The 18,634-nt window shown below is 37.4% G+C and overlaps 2 protein-coding genes across 2 annotated transcripts; both read right to left on the bottom strand.

Moving 5' to 3' along the window:
* Window positions 1-1,221: 1,221 nt before the first annotated feature.
* Window positions 1,222-8,762, bottom strand: LOC103709253 (uncharacterized). The gene is made up of 2 exons (XM_008794515.6): window positions 8,095-8,762; window positions 1,222-1,909 (listed from the first exon to the last, which is right to left on the bottom strand). The coding sequence occupies exons 1-2, from the start codon at window positions 8,584-8,586 to the stop codon at window positions 1,340-1,342; spliced, it is 1,062 nt and encodes a 353-aa protein (XP_008792737.4). The 5' UTR covers window positions 8,587-8,762; the 3' UTR covers window positions 1,222-1,339.
* Window positions 8,763-11,182: 2,420 nt separating this feature from the next.
* On the bottom strand, window positions 11,183-12,523 carry LOC148702855 (uncharacterized). Its single transcript, XM_088724374.2, has one exon. The coding sequence runs from the start codon at window positions 12,192-12,194 to the stop codon at window positions 11,307-11,309; it is 888 nt and encodes a 295-aa protein (XP_088580500.2). The 5' UTR covers window positions 12,195-12,523; the 3' UTR covers window positions 11,183-11,306.
* Between the last annotated feature and the right edge of the window lie 6,111 nt (window positions 12,524-18,634).

Raw genomic sequence — 18,634 nt, 5'->3', positions numbered from 1 at the left:
AAAGAGGGGCTAAAAAATTTCTCCTTCTGTCACACTAAATATTAATAGATAGTAGATTGCTTTTAATCAAAAGAAAAAAAGATTTACAAGATTTTTAATTGAAGAAAGAAACTTGAACAATGAGAGTTCTGCATGAAAAATATTCATATGGACAAAATCCAAATAAAGTTTTTCCTTTTTAATTTCTACTAGTAGTGGTACCAAGGTGCTGGCTTCTTGAGGAGAAACTGATTTGGTAGTTTGAGAATGCATTGCTTAAACTCATTTTTTAATTTGGTTTCCCGAGTAACCCCTATTTTAGTAGGAAACGTGTTATTTTGGTATCTATAAATGTAATGCTACTTGGATAGGTTAACTTAGAGCCTAAACCAAACTTTGGGGCTATTTTACTTGGATTCAAGCCAACCAATATGAATCCTATGACCATCCTATCTCGCTCTCTCCTTGTGAGGTTGTTCAATCTCTTCATAAATCCTAGCTAGTTTGATAGTTTGAGATCCTAAATCTAAATTTCACTACCAATAAATTGTTTGCAGTATGATGAGCAATTCCAGTGAGGAGTTCAATTGCTATTACACTGGGGAGTTCAATTGAGGAGGACCCAACAAGCAGTTGTCCCAACCATGTATTAGATGGATTCAGCATGCAAGCTGTTTCTAACCTGCAGCATGGGTCCACTCGGACAAATCATGTCACCAACTTGCACTGCTTGCCTTACTTGCACAAATGACGATTTATTTTCATACAAGCGTAATGTGGTTTGAAACTAGAGAAGAAATTAAAGCAGATCCGCCACCAGAGCAATGGAAAAACTTAAATCGCAAACATCACAACTACTCCATTGATCTCAAATAATCAAGAATGAAACAAACCAATTCTCTCAATTTGGGCATTTGATATCTATAGGCAGGAGCAACTGTGAAATACTCCCCTTCTCATCATGCAACAATAGCAAGGGACTAACATGATATGAAACTTAAGCACAAATTAGTAACATCGGTATCCTACAAAAAGGGTAAATGTTCTATCTACAAACTTTACCATCTAGAAGAGATCCATACTCAATTCCTTTTAAGGCCAACAGGAATATAAAAAAAGATATAACTTAAAGTTAATTTAACATAAAACAACACATAAGCTAAGATTTGATTCCCGGTATTATCCCAGGCACTGAGCTGAGCAAGAAGAAATATATGGTAGAGAAAAGCTGAACAAAGTTAATACCAGGAAATGATGGACAAATCTAAGCTCAAATAACATACAGGTAGTTGGCTTCTCATCATTGTAACAATATATAAAGAGAGCACAAAAGTAATGTTTAAACTTTAAACCATCCATGTCATTTCTTAACTATATCTGATGCAGCTGCAACTTCTTGTTCTTGCAGCTTTTTCACCATGGCAGCATGCTTCTGCCCTGCAACATGGTACTCAAACACTTTCTCGCTGTTAACTACAACATTGCAAATAGTGCAAACCTTAACACCCTCCGCAGCTGCCCCACCTTCCAAAACTCTCCTTTTTTTGGCTTCCAGCTCCTCTGCCGATGCTGGAGCTCCCTTCTGCTTTGCTTTCTCACCTACAATTTTGCTTTTCTCAGCATCTGGAATTTCCTTCCTCTCAACTGCGGCTTTTGGAGCTTTAGAATGATTTGCTGTAATAGACTCCTGAAGTTTCTGCAACGTTTTCTTGTGTTTTTTTCCTTGTTTGTGGGACTTCAGAACTTCTGGCGTGTTACACTCAATCTTACAGACCTCACAGTATGCTGATTGCACAACCTTGGTGACCTTCTTCCGGCCCCTCTTCTTTGTTTTTTCAGAGGTTAGATGCGACGCACCACCATGCAAGTGCAGGGATCTTACCTGGGGTGGAGCTGCTGGCTCCAGGCCATTGGAAGACCTTGCTAGGACCTGCCAGATGAAATATCATAGGAGGTTAATTCATAGTTAAAAAAATGAAAAAGAGTCATAAAAACTAAACAAGTACACAACATATCACGTCAGTGCCTCTTCAAATCTCCACCCCAAACCCCCTCCCCACCCTACAATCTTATACACACAAATGACAATAACAATAACAATACAAACAACAATAATACTAATGATGTACTAGTAATTGGAGCTTACAGTAAGTCATAAGGATCTGAATATGACATTATATGTATTGGCATTACAAAATGTAACCCTTTTGAAGGAATTAGTCTTCATCAGGGGTTGGAGTTCCTCTTCCATGATAACAATTTTACGTTCAAACAAAACCACAAAAGCCTGGTTTGAGCAGGAACATTTGCATGAGGCCTATCATTACATGCAGAGTAACAGCCATACATTTCAACATCTTCATCACTCCTTATGAAGAGATCAAGGAAAGCTGTCCACCTGTTGCTTTTCAAATATTCAATCTGTCCTCACAAAGGACACCAATATCTCAAGAAATTGGAGGGTGCAATGCCTTGGCTGCTGCTGATAACGTCAGCATTGACAAAAAGATCAAGGGATTTACAAGCAACCTATTAAATGCCTCCGGTCAATTGTTAAAGAGGCAGAGGAAAAGCAAATCCACTAGTCTTAATACCAGAATTTTTCAAACAATCTTTCCAGGAAGCAAAGGAGAACCACAGTGACCTTTAGTTTTTCATCTTTCCAGGAAGCAAAGAAACTTCATATTTTGTCATCCTACAATAATACCAAGATAGAGGGTGAGACCTGGCAGCTGGCGCAACAGCGCAACTGTAAAGTTGCTCCATTCTGACCTGAAGGTTACAGGTTTGGAACATAGAACTGGGACCTGCCTCAGTGGGCAAGCAACCACCAAAGGTTCTGGTTCTATTCTTGGATGGTGCACCCCAAAAAATCAGGACCTCGGTAATTATAATGCAGGTGGGTCTCCCTCCTTTTATCTCAAAAAGAAGAAGAAAAAACTCTTGGATGGATGTTGTCCATCAAATCAAAGATAATCATATACCAGTGGCACATGACTGGATTGCCTATCCTATAGCACCTTCAATGATAAGACTAACATGACAATGATTTTTTAAAATTGTACTTGAACTAGTTCACAGAATCTACAGGAACTTTAATATCACTTCAGATTATTAAAGATGTTACATCAAGAATCTTCAATAGGAGGACCTTCTTTTTTGACTTCACAACCATAAGAATATAAGATCAGCCAGATCCGCAAGTAAAACACCCCAGAGTAATATGTCACTTCGTAATCCATTGGAGACAGGTTTCTACCTACCATCATTATTCGTCCTCCAAAGAATTCCAAAACAGGGACTGGATTTGCTGTATTTATTCTCAGTGAGTGTCCTAGAACTCCAAGGTGAATGTACAAGAGCCTTCAGTCAAAAACATATCTGATTTTATACAGTCATAAAACTGCCATGAAAAGAAAAAATCATAATGGGATTAGAATTTGCAATTAAAAAAGAAGGTAGGAATATGGACATTTACTAGAGGATAGGACAAATAACAAGGCTATCATACTGGGACTTGGTAGCAAGTTATGTCAATTTCCGATGCAAGGACCTTCCCAATTTAACAAGGAACATAGCAATTCCCCATACATATAACTGTTCTGTTGTATGCATGCAGGTTGATGCGGACATATCTAACAATCAATCTGCATGCCCACCCTTTAATTAAAAATACTGTTTCTACTCGTCTACATTAACAGCATCTATTATAAAGATCAGATTTTGAGAAATCTATAGCTCATATAAAAAGCATTGTATTTGATTTCTTGAAGAAATTTCCTGGACAATTGCTGCTGCCAAGGGGAAAATTATAATCCCGCTAGGAACTACCTGAAGACATGTATGTACGCATATGAAATATATAAAGCATTTCAAAAGCTATATGCATCCCTATATTACTAAATCACCAAGCCCCGCATTTATTTGCACGAGATACTGCATAGAAGAACACGTGCAAAGAAAGGGAAACAAACAAAGAAAAACCACATACCATCTATATTCTATAAGCTAATGATACAGAAGCACTAAGACCACATGTAGGAAGTGAACAACTAGAAACATACTCCTCCTGATTCATTTATAGCAAATAAACATCATTAAACTACTTCATATCAACTCACACGATGGTCGTAAGCTATTTGGAGAAGAATGAAAAGAGATCCGCAACCATGACATGCAACGAAAGCCTTGAAATGCAAACAACATAATTATGATGTTGCTCTCAAATAATTCAGAATGAAATGACGCAACTTTCTCAACTTGGCTGTACAAGATCTCCACCATGGATGGAAAGAAAACATAAACAGAAACTTTTATATATCAGCATCCAAGAATCACTAGAGATTAACATAATATGAAGCAGAAGCAGAAATTGAATTACCATAAATCCTGCAAAAAGAGACAGTAATATCTTCAGATTCACCTACAAGAACAGATTCCTAGTCTGATCTTTATGTTTCCCTAATGACAATAAAACACGTCTTCTTAGGGAAAAGTAAAGCAGGTCAATTTCCTTATTATAATCTCCGCAAAAGATAACTTTTTTATGGAGCAGAGTCCGCACAGTTGGTTGATCTGAAATCTGTCTTTGGTTTCTTTATATGTGCAGTTGGTTTAAAAACCAATATGAACAAAAATTTCCCTTTTGTAGGGGTGGAGGTTACCCTAATTACAAAGGCTCAGTTATCTGACAACGCAAGTACAGATCTTCCACCTTGGACTTGAGTGTCCACTGCAGGAGTTAACAGTCTCATTGGTTAAAGGGTAAAAAATACCAGTAGTCAAATGCATGTCATACCATACGTGGAACCAAATTCAAATTCCATGAAAGCTAGGGCAACCCCCATTTTGAGGGCTTCACATAGCAACTGATACCATCTCTAGAATGAATATTATGTTACATGGACATGGGAATCAGGTGCAACCGTGCAACTATGTATTTAAGTGTCAAATCCTTTTAACTTTTAGAAATTCTTCTTGCCAACCCTAAGTGTCATGCATACATCCATTTCTAAGTACCAAGTGAAGGAGTACAAATCAAAGGGTCTGGGTAACAAAGGTGAAAAGTAGACAGTGACATCACAAATGGAAACCATGGAATTTCAACAACTATGAATGTGGCCATCAAAAAGCTGATTATGGGTTGGATACTGTTAGAGTCCATTGGAACCTCACAACTGAAGTACCAAAGTGCCTTGGAGGGATGCATTTCATCAGACCAGATCTTCAAAGTCTAACATTTAGATTTAGTGGAAAGCAAGGGTGAGACTTTGAAAAGATTGATGGCACAGACTTGCTACTTCAGAATATGACATAACCCACCTCTCTCACCACATATACGAGAGACATTGCTGTTCAAGTTATTGCAGATAAGTAACAATCTTTTTGTAAAATTTTCAGCAGTTCCATGCACGTATTTAAAGTTTAAACCAGGCATGAATGTTCTCAAGCCCACCCGTGCTTGTCCAACTCCTTTAATAGGGTATATTGGTATAGAAGGGTTATCCTGGTCTACTTTAAGATGGCACGAGCTTGACGTGCCAGCCCATTTTGCCCAGCTAATATCTGCAGGGAAATGATACCAACGATTATGTCTCTTCACTGAAAATTCCTGATTACTTAAATCACTTAGAGTCATCACATTAGACCTTTAGTCTCCCAAAAGCCTAACAAGGTGATGCTTTTATACAGTAGAAACATAAAAATGTGATTGTGATCACTCACACACAGTTTTAAACTTTTAATAGTATAGTTAGTTGGATAGTCAATACGACAATAAACCTCATTCCCACGTGATATCGTGCTGCTGAATACAAAGAAATCTTCATGGTGCATAAAAAAAATCCCAAGTACACCATCTTGGTCCCTTTAGCACTCCATAAGGTGTTACACTATTCTGGACATTCAATGGCTGTTCTCAACCGGGTTATGGGATGATGAAATGCTTTTAGGGATCTAAGGGACTCAGACTGCAAATTTCTTTCCAAAAAATCAATAGATTGGCAAGGCATTTGAGCAGAATTGGGATAGATGATGTTGATAAAAAGGACAGAAAAATATCATGGATCCCAGAGCTTGCAAAGTAACAAGGATGCCATGACATGCTGGGCAACCTTCACAACAATAAAGTCACTAATAGGCTCTTAGCTCACTTTAAGGAGGTTCTTGCTAAAAGAAGACAGATGTAAGCATTTGAATACAGGACAAAGGTAGATCTTTTCAGTTCATTTATTATTTTCCCTTTTCTTCATGAAAAAGGAAAACTACAACAGATACCAGAAATGAACAAGCATTTTAACAGTTCTACTTGCACAATAGAGTGTTGGGATTAATTTTAGTCTAACAAGCGGCACAAAAAAAATTAAGGTTGCTAAATGTTAATATCTCGGCTATCTCTTGGGTGGCCAATATTTCAATGAACGAACTCTTGTTTTATCTCAACCAAGATGGAAGGCTGGGAAGATGTGGAAGGAACCAAGATAACCTAATATCTTAGTCAATATATAGGAGTCAAAATATTGAATTATCAGCCAAAGTAGTAACACCAATATGAACTACCATTTTATGGCATTAATGTTATACATAAAAATAAAAATCATTTAAAATAATAAATTGAAATTAGAAAACTCGAATGAAATATTAAAATTGTACCAGCCAATATCTCGTGATGTTTCTTAGTTCACATTAGCATGGGTAATATGGGCTGATATATACATATATATATATATATATATATATCCATATATATATATATATATATATATATATATCCATATATATATATATCCATATATATATATATATATATATATATATCCATATATATATATATATATATATATATATATATATATATATCCATATATATATATATATATGGATAATATGGGCTGATATATACATACATACATACATATATATATGTATGTATTGAGGTCTCTGCCAAGACAGAAACATCATGTGAAATGTGCACGATGAAAAAGTAGGGAAGTGAGTGAATAACAAATGATACTTTCACATGTTCCATGCAACTGTCAATATAGAAATTATGCTTAAAATTTAAATACCGTGCTATGTGTATTGACCAAGGTTACCTTAGGTCTTGAACACTTCAAAATTTCAGCTTTTGACATATCCCGGCACTTGAATGTTTCATGAACTCCTTGACACTTTAAATTAAAAAAGTATAATGCCATCACTGCTGCATGTCAACTTTTGGCATTTATGCCTAGAACTTTTTGAGTATAACATAACATTTAAAAAAAGTCTCATCAATTCTATCAAGTTAAATTATTCATTATATACAAAGCCAAATATATTTGCACCTTAGAAATGCAAGGAAGAGTGGGTGCAGAAGGAAGTAAGGTTGCGGGTGCATGGAAGAGATATCTTACTTGCTTCTGCTCAATTCTAGGCATACCATACCAAATTAGTGTGGAACTGAGTCAGTCTATTGGTTTGGTACCGAAACTAATCCATATTGGTCCGAACCAGTTCGAACTGAGCGGAACTATCTGATTCTGTTCAGTAGTAACCATGATTAGAAGGAGAAAAAAGGATCTGAAATTTATCTCAGTACGGAGCGCAACCATGCCATACCAATTACACCATACCATATCAGTCATGTACTGGCACAATACTTGGTATCAAGATTGTGGACCTTGTTAGAAAACACTTAGGAAGCAAGTGTAGATTCAATATTCTAGAGAATTTCTAAAGTGAGTGTATTAACCTAATAGACACTTCTTGCTACTAAGATTTGCACTGTAATATGCACATGTTCTCATTGTCCAATTTTTTGAAGGTTCCCATGTCCAACTATTGTAGATTGGACACCTAACACCTTTGTCATGTGTCCAAGTAACATTGCAAAAGCAATTTTGGGAAGGGATTAAGTGATTACAAGACAATAATAGAGTCATGGAGTTTCTTACACTATAAAGCGATTCAGTAACTAAATCTAACCCATTCTACGGAATCACTATAACAATCACAAGTTCTGAAAAAACTAACCTTAAAACGCATTACAAACTTAGTAACAAACAATAAAATCTCAAGAAGAAAAGAGTTCTAATATTCTTCAAAAATTGGAAGTGTATAGAGAGAGGGACTCACCGGTCCGTAGCTGTGGGGATCGACTCCATACTGCCGAACCGCCTCCTTCACCGCAAGGCTATGCGGGTCCTCGCCTCCACCACCATAGTAATATGCCGACGGGCCACCAACCCCAGCCGCCGCCGCCGCCGGCGGTGGGACCGCCCCAGGGTACGAATAAGGCACGGCATGGAGTCCATCGTAGCCCCCGTGAGCGGCGTAAGGGCAAGGGGCGTAGGTGTCCGCCGACGGGGGTCGGAGGGCTCCGGCGCCGGCGGCGGAGGGGAGGGGGGCGTCGTGGGTGGGGGTGTGGTAATGGTTAGGGTTAGGGTTGGGGTAGTAATAGCCTGCAGTGGAGGAGGAGGGCTGGGGTTGCTGGTGGTGCTGGATCACGTCAGGGTGGTGGACGTACGGCGGCGGCGCATAGTAGAGGTGGTGGTGGTGGTGGTGCACCGGAGGCGGCGCCGCCTGGGGTTCCCCCCAGCTACTGCCGTAATCCATGGGAGATGGCATTCAGAGAGAGAGAGACGGGAAGGAACTCTATCTTTCAGAGTGCCCTCTCGTCTCTCGATCCTTCTACTATTCTTAGCTATTATATTTGTATTTCTTTATATTTTTTTATATTTCTTGTGTCGTAATAAAACGTTAGGGGTTTGCCTCGTCGCCTTGGGGTTTGGAATGCTCAGCAAGAGATGAACAGGAGTCCTATAGTGAATAACGTACGGAGCAACCCAGCTCTTCTGGCATCCATCTTTCCAAACAAAAAACAAAAAAAACAAAAAAAAAAAGAGAGGATAGAATTCCTTCCACTAATAGAAGCCATCGTTCCACGAAAATCATGGCATTTTCTCTTCTTTCTCATGAGGTCTTTCTTCTCGTCTGATAAGTTCTCTTCTCCTCGTGTGAATTTTTTTCTTTATGAAGACATCCAGAATATAATGTTCATCAGTATATATAGTCAGATGATACACTTCTAACAAAATAGTTATCCAACATTTCAATACACACTTCTAAGTAAATCGATATATAATTATAAAACATAGTATTAATCAGTACACACTATATAGTCAGGTGATATGCACTTAGCAAAATAGTCATTTGGCATTCCAATCACATCTCTAGGTAAATTGATACATAATTTTCAGCATATGGTACTTACCAGTACACACTTTATAGCTAGGTGATACACACCGAGCAAAAAAGTCATTCAACATCTCAGTGTGCACCTTTTGGCAAGTCTATACATAGTTTTTCAAAATATGGTATTCACTAGTACATAGTAAATGACCAGATAACACATACTCGTCAGCTTTTACATACATACTGTAAGTTTCTTTGATACATACTCAACAATAACCTAACACATATCTCTAGGTATAGTGAGATACATTTTTTAGAATATAGTGTTCACCAGTATATAATACATTGCCAGGTGACGCACACATAGTAAAATAGTCTTTCAGCATCCTAATACACTCATTCAAGTAAATCAATATACAATTTTCAAAATATGGTGTTCACTAGTATGCACTACATGGCCAAGTAATACATACCTAGCAAAATAGTCATCTAGCGTCTTAATCTACATCTTTAGGTAAATTGATACATAGTTTCCAAAATATAGTGTTCACCAGCATACAGAATATGACTAGATGATACACACTTGTCAGCTTCCTAATACATATTATAAACTTCTTTAATCCTAGAAAAGAGAGATTTAGAGGAGGAAAAAGAGACTCAGAAAGAGAAGAAATGCCTCATAAAAGAGAGATGGCTTGATGAGGAAGAGCATGGATGGAGAGAGGCTTGATGAGGAAGAAGATAAGATACGGGTGGATGGCCTCTTTTCATGCATGCGATTCTTTTTTTATTTTATTTTTTTAAAGTTATAAGATTGACGGACTCCATTAGTAGTAGGAGTCTTGTCCTCTTTAAGATGGATGTTAGAGAAAATGTGACAAAATAGGAAACCCACCCCATATAATATTCTTTGGTGCATGCACTAGAGAATTTTTGTTTGCAGGAGATTGGCATGTGCCTTAAGAGTGGTTTTACTTGGATTTTGCAACCATGGCGCACTCTTCATGATAATATAGAAACTAGGGCTATCACTCCAGCCCATTAGCCTCGTAGCTAACCCAAACTTGACCTTGGCCAGACTCAACCGAACCCAATAAATAAACAGTTTAGGTATGGAATCAAAGTCAAATTTGCTATTGGATCAGCTTTTAATGTTTTTATATCTGACTATAACTCATAATTACCCATTTTGTTACATGCATAGGTATATACAAGAGTATATCTATTTGCCTAAGTGTGCTTATGTATATATAATATTATGTTTATTTATATATCCTTCAACTGAAGAAATAAAAATTACTTACATGTTCGAACATATTTGAATGTGCATGCACGGCTTAAGTAAGGTGCATCTTTTCAATTGCACCCACTATTATCATATAGTTAACTTCAAATGATTTTTGTTCATGATTTAATTTTTTGTACCATGTTTTGGATGTTTATAAACTTTCGAAGTATGCATTCACTTAGCTTAATTAACTATTTTAAGATATAATATGTGGTATCCAATTGATACTTGGAGCTGATCTCCAACCGACCCAAACCCGATATGTATATTATTATCTGAACTTGGACCTGACTTGGTCCTTCAGTGGATCAATTTGGAAGAAAAACTAGACCAAAAACCTCAACAGGTAGGGTATTGGGTTTAGTAAAGCCAAGACCTAACCCAACTAGATAGTAGCGCTATTAGACATCCAAAATTCAGGATCTTATAACAAGAGACTAGTGTGATAATGGCGGATGCTACATATTAAGGCTTTGATAAATAATGTCTCTCTCATTGTAATGGACCCAATATCGAAACCATTATTGGCTATTATAATGATGATTATGATGATTGTTAGTTCAAGATTTGCATGTATTAGAATTATCTAAGTTTAAAACAATGCTCCTTATGATGGTTAATATTTGTTATTAGGACAAGAAAAATATTAAAGATCAGCTAGCATGTCAATTTGCAATCCGATGGCTCTATATAGCAGTTGGTGATTCATAAAATGGTAGCTGCATCCCATATGACACTACTAATCTCTTGTGCACTGCAGCACTGCATCAATTTCCGACTGTCATGTAGAATTCGTGATTTAAAAAATAAATAGATGACTAATTTGCGTCGATACTCTTATAACAGTTAAAAAATAAATAGATGACTAATTCTGCCTGACCCCTGAATGCCACTGATCAAATCTAGTCTTCCTTCCCAATTCAGCAAGACCACAATTCAGATCCTTCTTCTTGAGAGAGCCTTTCCTTGATGCCTCATATAAGTACTTGAATTCGTCGGTGTTCGAAGCATAAGCCTTTGGCTTCTTGGACTCATCATCCTTGACAACACCAATATCATCATCATCAGAAACATCAGATTCAACCTTCTTTGGCCCATCTCTCTTATCCCCATTTCTTGAAGCAATGAATTCAGATCTCTTCTTTTCCTTTCCAATCTCATCTCCCTCGAAGGCTACATCCTCCAATACCACTAAATTCTTATCAGAGGACTCGGCAATCGAGCTGATGCCACTCCAGAACCCAATGTCCCTCGACAGCATCATCAGGCTTAGTGCCACATCCTCTTGCTCCTTCTCGAACTCCAACACCAACGATGATGAGGCTAGGATCGACGCCACTCGTCTCGATCTCTTTCTCCTCGGAATCAATGCCTCATTATCAGATTGGCCTCCTGCACTCCATGAACCCTCCTGCTCCTCGAATTCTTTGTCTTGCTCTTCGCCCTCCTCCAAGTTGCGGTCGGATTTCTCTGGATGGCACCTCATGTGCCCGACGAGAGACTTCCAAGAAGGGAAACCTTTTCCACACTTCTTGCAGAGCTTGTGATGCCTCGGGGAGCCATTGCCTCTAGAATCCGATAGCTGCCAAGTCTTCTTTGGGTTCTCTCTCAAGCCATAGCCGGCTCCCACCTCGACCTCAGTCGAGGAGTTCATTGCCAAGTGGGACCTCATGTGGCCGCCCAAAGATCTCCCACAGGGAAAGCTCTTCCCACAAACTTTGCAGCAATGCTTGAGCTCCTTATCTCTCTCCATCTCCACTGGAAACAGGGGGAAACAGGGGAGCTAACAAGATGAGATTTTGATCCAGAAAAACTATCAAAAATCTAGCGATGACAGCAAGAAGCCAATTAGATATATCAAATTCTGATCTCTGGGTTGATCTGAGAAGAAATCAGGATAGATTTCATCAGTTTCCTTGGATCTGAGCACCACCTCTGGCTCTATTTCCGATCACTCTGTTCTCCTTGTTAGAGAGCGAGCAGAGAGGAAAGGCAGGATTTTTAGGGGGTGGGGAGAAGGAAGGAGGTTGGTAGCACTCTAAATCCCATTGTTTGTGTTGTTTTATTTCGCCTCTTTGGGAGGAGAACTTCATCCATGGAAGCAAAGTTTAAAGAAGAAAGAGAGCAAGGGTGGGAGCACGTGTACTCAACTGAGGATCCCACGCCAGCTGATCAGACGACCCAGGATCATGCCATGTGGACTTTCTGGTGTCCCACGGGTGGTGGGGATTCCTTCACCCTCACTAACTGCCCCTTTACCAGTCCTTCCCCCATCCTGTTGTCATGGGGGTAGATAATAGGGGGAAAGGCAGGGGGAGGGGGGGAAGATCAGTTATTCAGGCCGAAAACAGCAAACAGCAAGTGGCTTGTATCATGAATTGAGGCAAGTGGCAGGTAGATATTGGTTGGTTTTGGTGTGTGTGTTGTTGTAGGGAAGGTGGATCCCTGCTAATCCTAATCACTAGTCCATTACTTGGTCTCGCGAAAAGTTAGATGAAGGAAGAGGTCAAATGTGGTTAAAATAATCTCTACCGTCTATCAGAGGGTGATGCCTATGGAATGAGGTCCATGATGGAGGTGGGCTGAGTCATGAAGGGTGTGCTGCTGATGCTTCCTCTTCTTCTTCTTATTTTTTTATTTTTTGGATAAGATAGACGGTTCATACATGCCTAATATGAATACATTTAATAAAATCAGAAAACAATATATTACTCAGCATGGTCGGAACAGCCGAAGAGTTAGTCCAAAGAACCCTATCCAATAAAGGGTATGCATCTCATTATCCCAATATGGTATTCTATGAAGCCTTAGGATAACGTATTTGCATGAACTTAGGGCTACAATATTCTCTCTTTTAATTTATATTTTCTGTCTGACATATTTAGTTTTCATTTTGATAAGGAAGGCACAAAGCCTAGTAGACAATAATCAAGTAAAACACTAGGATGTCTTTTCTTTTTCAAAATAAATAGTTTTTTTTGTTGTAATTGAAGTCACTCATTAAAGAAATCAAGCAAAAAGCATATACAATGCACAAGTTAATAAAGAAAAAAAACATAATTAAAAATAGAAAAAATCGAAGGAAAAAGTAAGAGCAGACTGTCGAGCCACCATTTAAAGAGAAAAGTAAAATTTATTTATTATACTTTGAATCATTAGATTTAACTATATTCTCTTTGATTTTACCTTAGTAGGATAGAAAGATAAGCTTTGAGAGCAAGATCTCACCAATAATGCTTGAGGAATACTCTAGAGGATCAATGGAACTATGTAGGGGGCCCCTCCTTTCTTGCCTTGTAGTCGGCTGAAATTGGATTGGGGCAGAGTGCACCATGGCTCACTGTTTTTGAATTTACTACAGCTGAGTATGGATTAAAGTATATGCTAGCTCTAGTGACATATGGCCTCACACAGATCTTCCAAATAAATATACCATGGAAGACCATGATAAGCTACATTGATCCTACCTACATCAACAATTAAACCAAGTAGTCCATTAGAACATATATTGTTTGTGATTGAATCTCCTGGTTGATGAGAAGAGGCATCGATCATGGGGCTCATGCACCTTTCGTGTATCACAACAAAAATTGGACTTGCATAGGTTGTCCAAGTTATAACATGGCAAAATGAGTCGTCTTTAAATCAGTTTCGATAGTTTCTATCTTTGTTTGACCTACCTACATGCTTCTTATGTAATGAAAATTAATATTGAGGATTCTTTAGTCCGAAATTAATGGTCGATCCTTTTGTCCAGCTCCAAATTACCTCAGCATGTTTTTTTTATGCCTACCATGATCAATGCTTGGTAATTTGAAATGGAATATGAATCATGTATGGTGGGCATATTTGGATCCCAATTAGCATAAAAAGAGCCTGATCTATCATATAGTTGTACTAACTTTATGTCACTATTAAAAGATCAGGAGGCATATCTGTCCTGTCATATGCATGATGTTGTTGATAAAATTATCAAAAAATTATAACAATTAATGATATACATAGAAACATGAAAAGAGTCCCTAAAATTAAAAGAAGATAAAAACCAAGCATTTTCCTTTACAGCATGGTTTGCTGTGGAATGCAAACTAGTACATTCAGTGGACCTTTCTGAATTTGATCTCAACTTTTCATGACTTATGCTAAAACTCTCTTGACTCTTTAGCTAGTATTTAAACAGCCTAATTTTTTGTTTTTTTCAAAAAAATAAATAGTCTGGTTTTTTACAGATATGAAGTATTAACCTCTGTTTTATATGATTATAATCTCTAAGATACATAAATGTCATCATAATACCTTTACAATTTCTCTGGGATCTCAATTCATAGCAATCATTATATGAATATTGTATAACAGTGCAGTAGGAATTTTCATTATTTCAGAAAATGACACCCCCATAATAACACTGGCAAAAAAATGGAAAGATCTTCAAAAGAAGTAAAATTATAATAGCCAGATAAATGTATTGCAAAGCTTATGCTATTTTATAGCACTTCATGAGCCCCCAAAGTTAGAGCTATTGCAGCTTGCTGAGTCCTTTTTTTATCCATTCTTAACCCCCGGCAATGAACCCCATATGAAACTCCATTCTTAATAATTTAATTGCTAACATAGACTTAGGTTCAGCAGACCAACTCTCTCTCTCTCTCTCTCTCTCTCTCTCTCTCTCTCTCTCTCTCTCTATCTATCTATCTATCTATCTATCTATCTCTATCTCTATCTCTCTATTTTAAATAGCTACTCTGTTTGGATACTAGTTTATGTTTACCCAAAATTTCTAGGCTGTACACAACATGTTCAGAAGCCAGGCAACTATGCCTGCATTACTCCAGCCCAGGCCGGCTGTTGTTCCAATAACCAAGCTATAAGTATCTCCTTAGCTAATACTTACAGCATTCTTTAACTGATTACAATTGTTTATACCGCAAACCATCAGGCTTTTTTTTATACAATATGTCATAATTATAACCTGGTTAAATTTTCTGCATTCATATGTAAACAGTACCATCACATACATGTATATATACATGGGATCATTCAGCGACACAAGACTTTCGTATGTCCACGAGTCAACTAACTTTTTAGCTAATGTCAGCCCTTTAATTAAGGACTAAAATTTGATGGATAGACTAATGGTTTCCATACTTCAAACTATGGAACCATTTGGCATTTATGTTATGTATTTGATTTGACGGGCAAGGTATAATTTCAATTCAAGGGCATATTAGATGAAACAGAATTTCCTTTATAAATCTTTCTGTAGTTTTATACATATCTTGTTGGTTTAGCCATCTTCTGACTACATGAGCTAATACATCTAATCTTCTCACATTCAGGGTGTTCTTTTCTTTTCTTTCATTCAGGGTATTGAGGGCATATTAGAATATCTGTGTCTATGTATAGATAAAGGTAATACTAGCTTGACTTTGTTATATAGGACTTCACATATGCTTGTTCTCATGTGCATCTTTTTGCTCATGAATGCCTGAGAAGTGAAGTGATGCCATATGATAGATAAGGCATGTCATGCCCTGCCCAGTAGAGAAGCTCCAAATAATAGGGTCCCACATTGGGTAACATACTTTGGAGTCCACCAGGCATTTTATTTTCCTTCTATAATATAAGGATTAAAGAAAAATAATCCTTCCACATAATCTTGTAGAAGCTTACTTAAGAGTCAAGTCCCTCCAAGCATGATAGCTCAGGAGACAGCTTGGTGCCTCACCAACAAAAGTTGGCCTCTCCTTGTCTCTCTCTCAGTTTGTTAAATCTGCCCAACTTTAAGGTTTGTTGTTGTCCTGGGTCTTTACCTTATAGCCTAAATGTTTCTATCTATAGAGTAAAAGGAATAGATATTCACATCACAATCTATCCAACACCAATGAACAAAACAAGTCCTCCAATTTGATCTTATGTTTGTTTCCTTTCCTTCAATGCCATTGCCTTATGTCTTTGCATGCAACTTAAAGCTGGCCAGCTCATCTCCCCACTTACACCAGGGCAAGCTTTGATCCTATTGCTTACATTCAGGATCAAAGTATAAATGACTGAAATATATTTCTTTGCTTTCAAGTTCAAGAAAGGCACTAACTTGAATGGAGAGCTTTAAGGAAAGGATTTATATTGGGGTCTTGGATGAATGCTCGTTTTTTAAATTCCTCTTAAGCTTCAACAAGGATCTTATGTCTGGAATGAACTCCTTGACTTGCTGTCATACTTGCTGCAAAGAGCTATGCTACTATTAGCCATATTATTAATGAGATCCAAATACTTCCCAATTGAATAATCCTTAAGGCTAAAGTTCAAGCCAGCTTGTTCATGAATTTTGAATTTCAAGTGGCTATGATAGTCACAGCATAGAATTGGAACAATTCCATGGCATTTTGATGCCATAAAAATTTGGTTCATGGAGAAGCTTACAACATTGTGTTTTAGGTTTTTACTTTTTCATATATTATAAGGACCAAAGAAATTCAGTTATATTAAGTAAATTTTATTAGTTAATATTGTGTTAAGAATCGTATGATTAGTTTGATTAAATAACTGTTAAAATCAATGTGATTTTCATAGTTGGGGTAAACATGTCATGCATATGAAATAGTGAAATAGCTGCAAAACAAAGTTTAATTGTGCATCAGTTAACTTCACCTATTTGTTGAACACTGAGGGGTTTTCAGATGCCCTGATAAGCTATGTGATGATCTCATGTCCGTAATATAAATTGATGGAATCAAAATACCACATTCTTTTCTTTCCTCAAAAAACATACCTCACTCCTTTAATACCACATCTTCTGATGCAGATTTATTGTGTGATAATAATTTAATATTCTTGGCTGACCCATTTTCCTCTCCTTTTTCTTATCCCACCACCTAAGACAGTCATAAGACTCTATATCGAGAATAAAATATAACAGCTCTACCTGCTATAAATGTTAGGTTATCCTTGGTTCCCCTCTTCACTTCAATCTATTCTTAGTTCTCCCATTGTTTTCAGCCTAAAATTTTGCAGCTCTATTCCTCAAAGTATCATATTGCAATTTCAATTATTCAACAGCAACTATATAAACTATACTTTTAAAATAAGAAACTATCAATTGATAGTATCATAGTGCTCATAAAGGACTTCGAATAAAATACTTTAGGCATTTTGTGTCTACTGTTTCACCAAAAAAAAAAAGCCTTATTATACGCACTAAAAAAAAGTAAAAATTGAATCTTGTACTCCTAGAAGAAAGAATCATGCAGAAGTTTGCAGTTAAACTAAGCTCAAAGTCGCACTCTGAACTTGCCAGGGAAGCTAAAAGAAAGCAAAACAAGCCCAGTAAAATAGGTTAGTTAATAGATGCTCTTCAAAAGAGACCCCACTCCTCCCATCGTTCAGCCGAACTCAATCACTTGCTGCCATTACTCAACAATTTTTTTGTTGAGGTCTATCTCATAGAAGTACGCAAATTAGATCAGTGATGAATTTCTAGGTTTCATCCAAAAATACTATTTTTGACAACAAAAGTTTGGTTGGTGCAACCATGAGGTAAGCAGCCAAGTTCTTTATATGGTTCTCAAGCTGATGTCTACCTAAGCTCTCAGTGTCATGGAGGCATATCTTAGCTGCTTCCAAAGTTCTTTGTGCCTAATTTACTTACCATTTGAACCAGGCACCAGAACTTAGGCAAGTGGAGCTCTCCACACTAAATTCCATAGGATGAATAATGTAGATATAAATAAGTGGTGGATAGATTGGACTAGCAGAACCAAAACCAAAGCCAAACCCCACACAGCATGATAGGAGGATCCAATCAGAAAGGTGTATCTGCTGCTTTTGTACCTGTAATAAAGGAGCATTGGTTTGAGAGCAAGATCTCACCAATAATGCTTGAGAAATACTCTAGAGGATCAATGGAACCATGTGGGGGCCACTCCTTTCTTGCCTTGTAGTCAGCTGAAATTGCATTGGGGCAGAGAACACCATGGCTCACTGTTTCTGAATTTACTACAGCTGAGTATGGATTAAAGTATAATGCTAGCTCTAGTGACATATGGGCTCACACAGATCTTCCAAATAAACGTAACCTCAGGTGTCTCATAAACAGCAACCCAAAAAAATTGTCTGAAATATTACTAAATGCTTGACAGTGCACTAATTCAGTACTAAGTTTGATGTAGACTAAATACTGACATTATAGATGATCAA

This window comes from Phoenix dactylifera, chromosome 7, assembly GCF_051530095.1.
Source record: "Phoenix dactylifera cultivar Ajwa chromosome 7, Ajwa_hap1_PhDact_Kaust_v1.1, whole genome shotgun sequence".
Lineage (NCBI taxonomy): Eukaryota > Viridiplantae > Streptophyta > Magnoliopsida > Arecales > Arecaceae > Phoenix > Phoenix dactylifera.
This window is presented reverse-complemented; position numbering and strand designations above follow the sequence as displayed.

Coding starts and splice junctions, on each gene's coding strand:
- LOC103709253 (XM_008794515.6), bottom strand. CDS start 8,586: ATGCCATCTCCCATGGATTACGGCAGTAGCTGGGGGGAACCCCAGGCG. Junction 1,910..8,094: donor ATCCCCACAGCTACGGACCG/GTGAGTCCCTCT, acceptor TTCATCTGGCAG/GTCCTAGCAAGGTCTTCCAA.
- LOC148702855 (XM_088724374.2), bottom strand. CDS start 12,194: ATGGAGAGAGATAAGGAGCTCAAGCATTGCTGCAAAGTTTGTGGGAAG.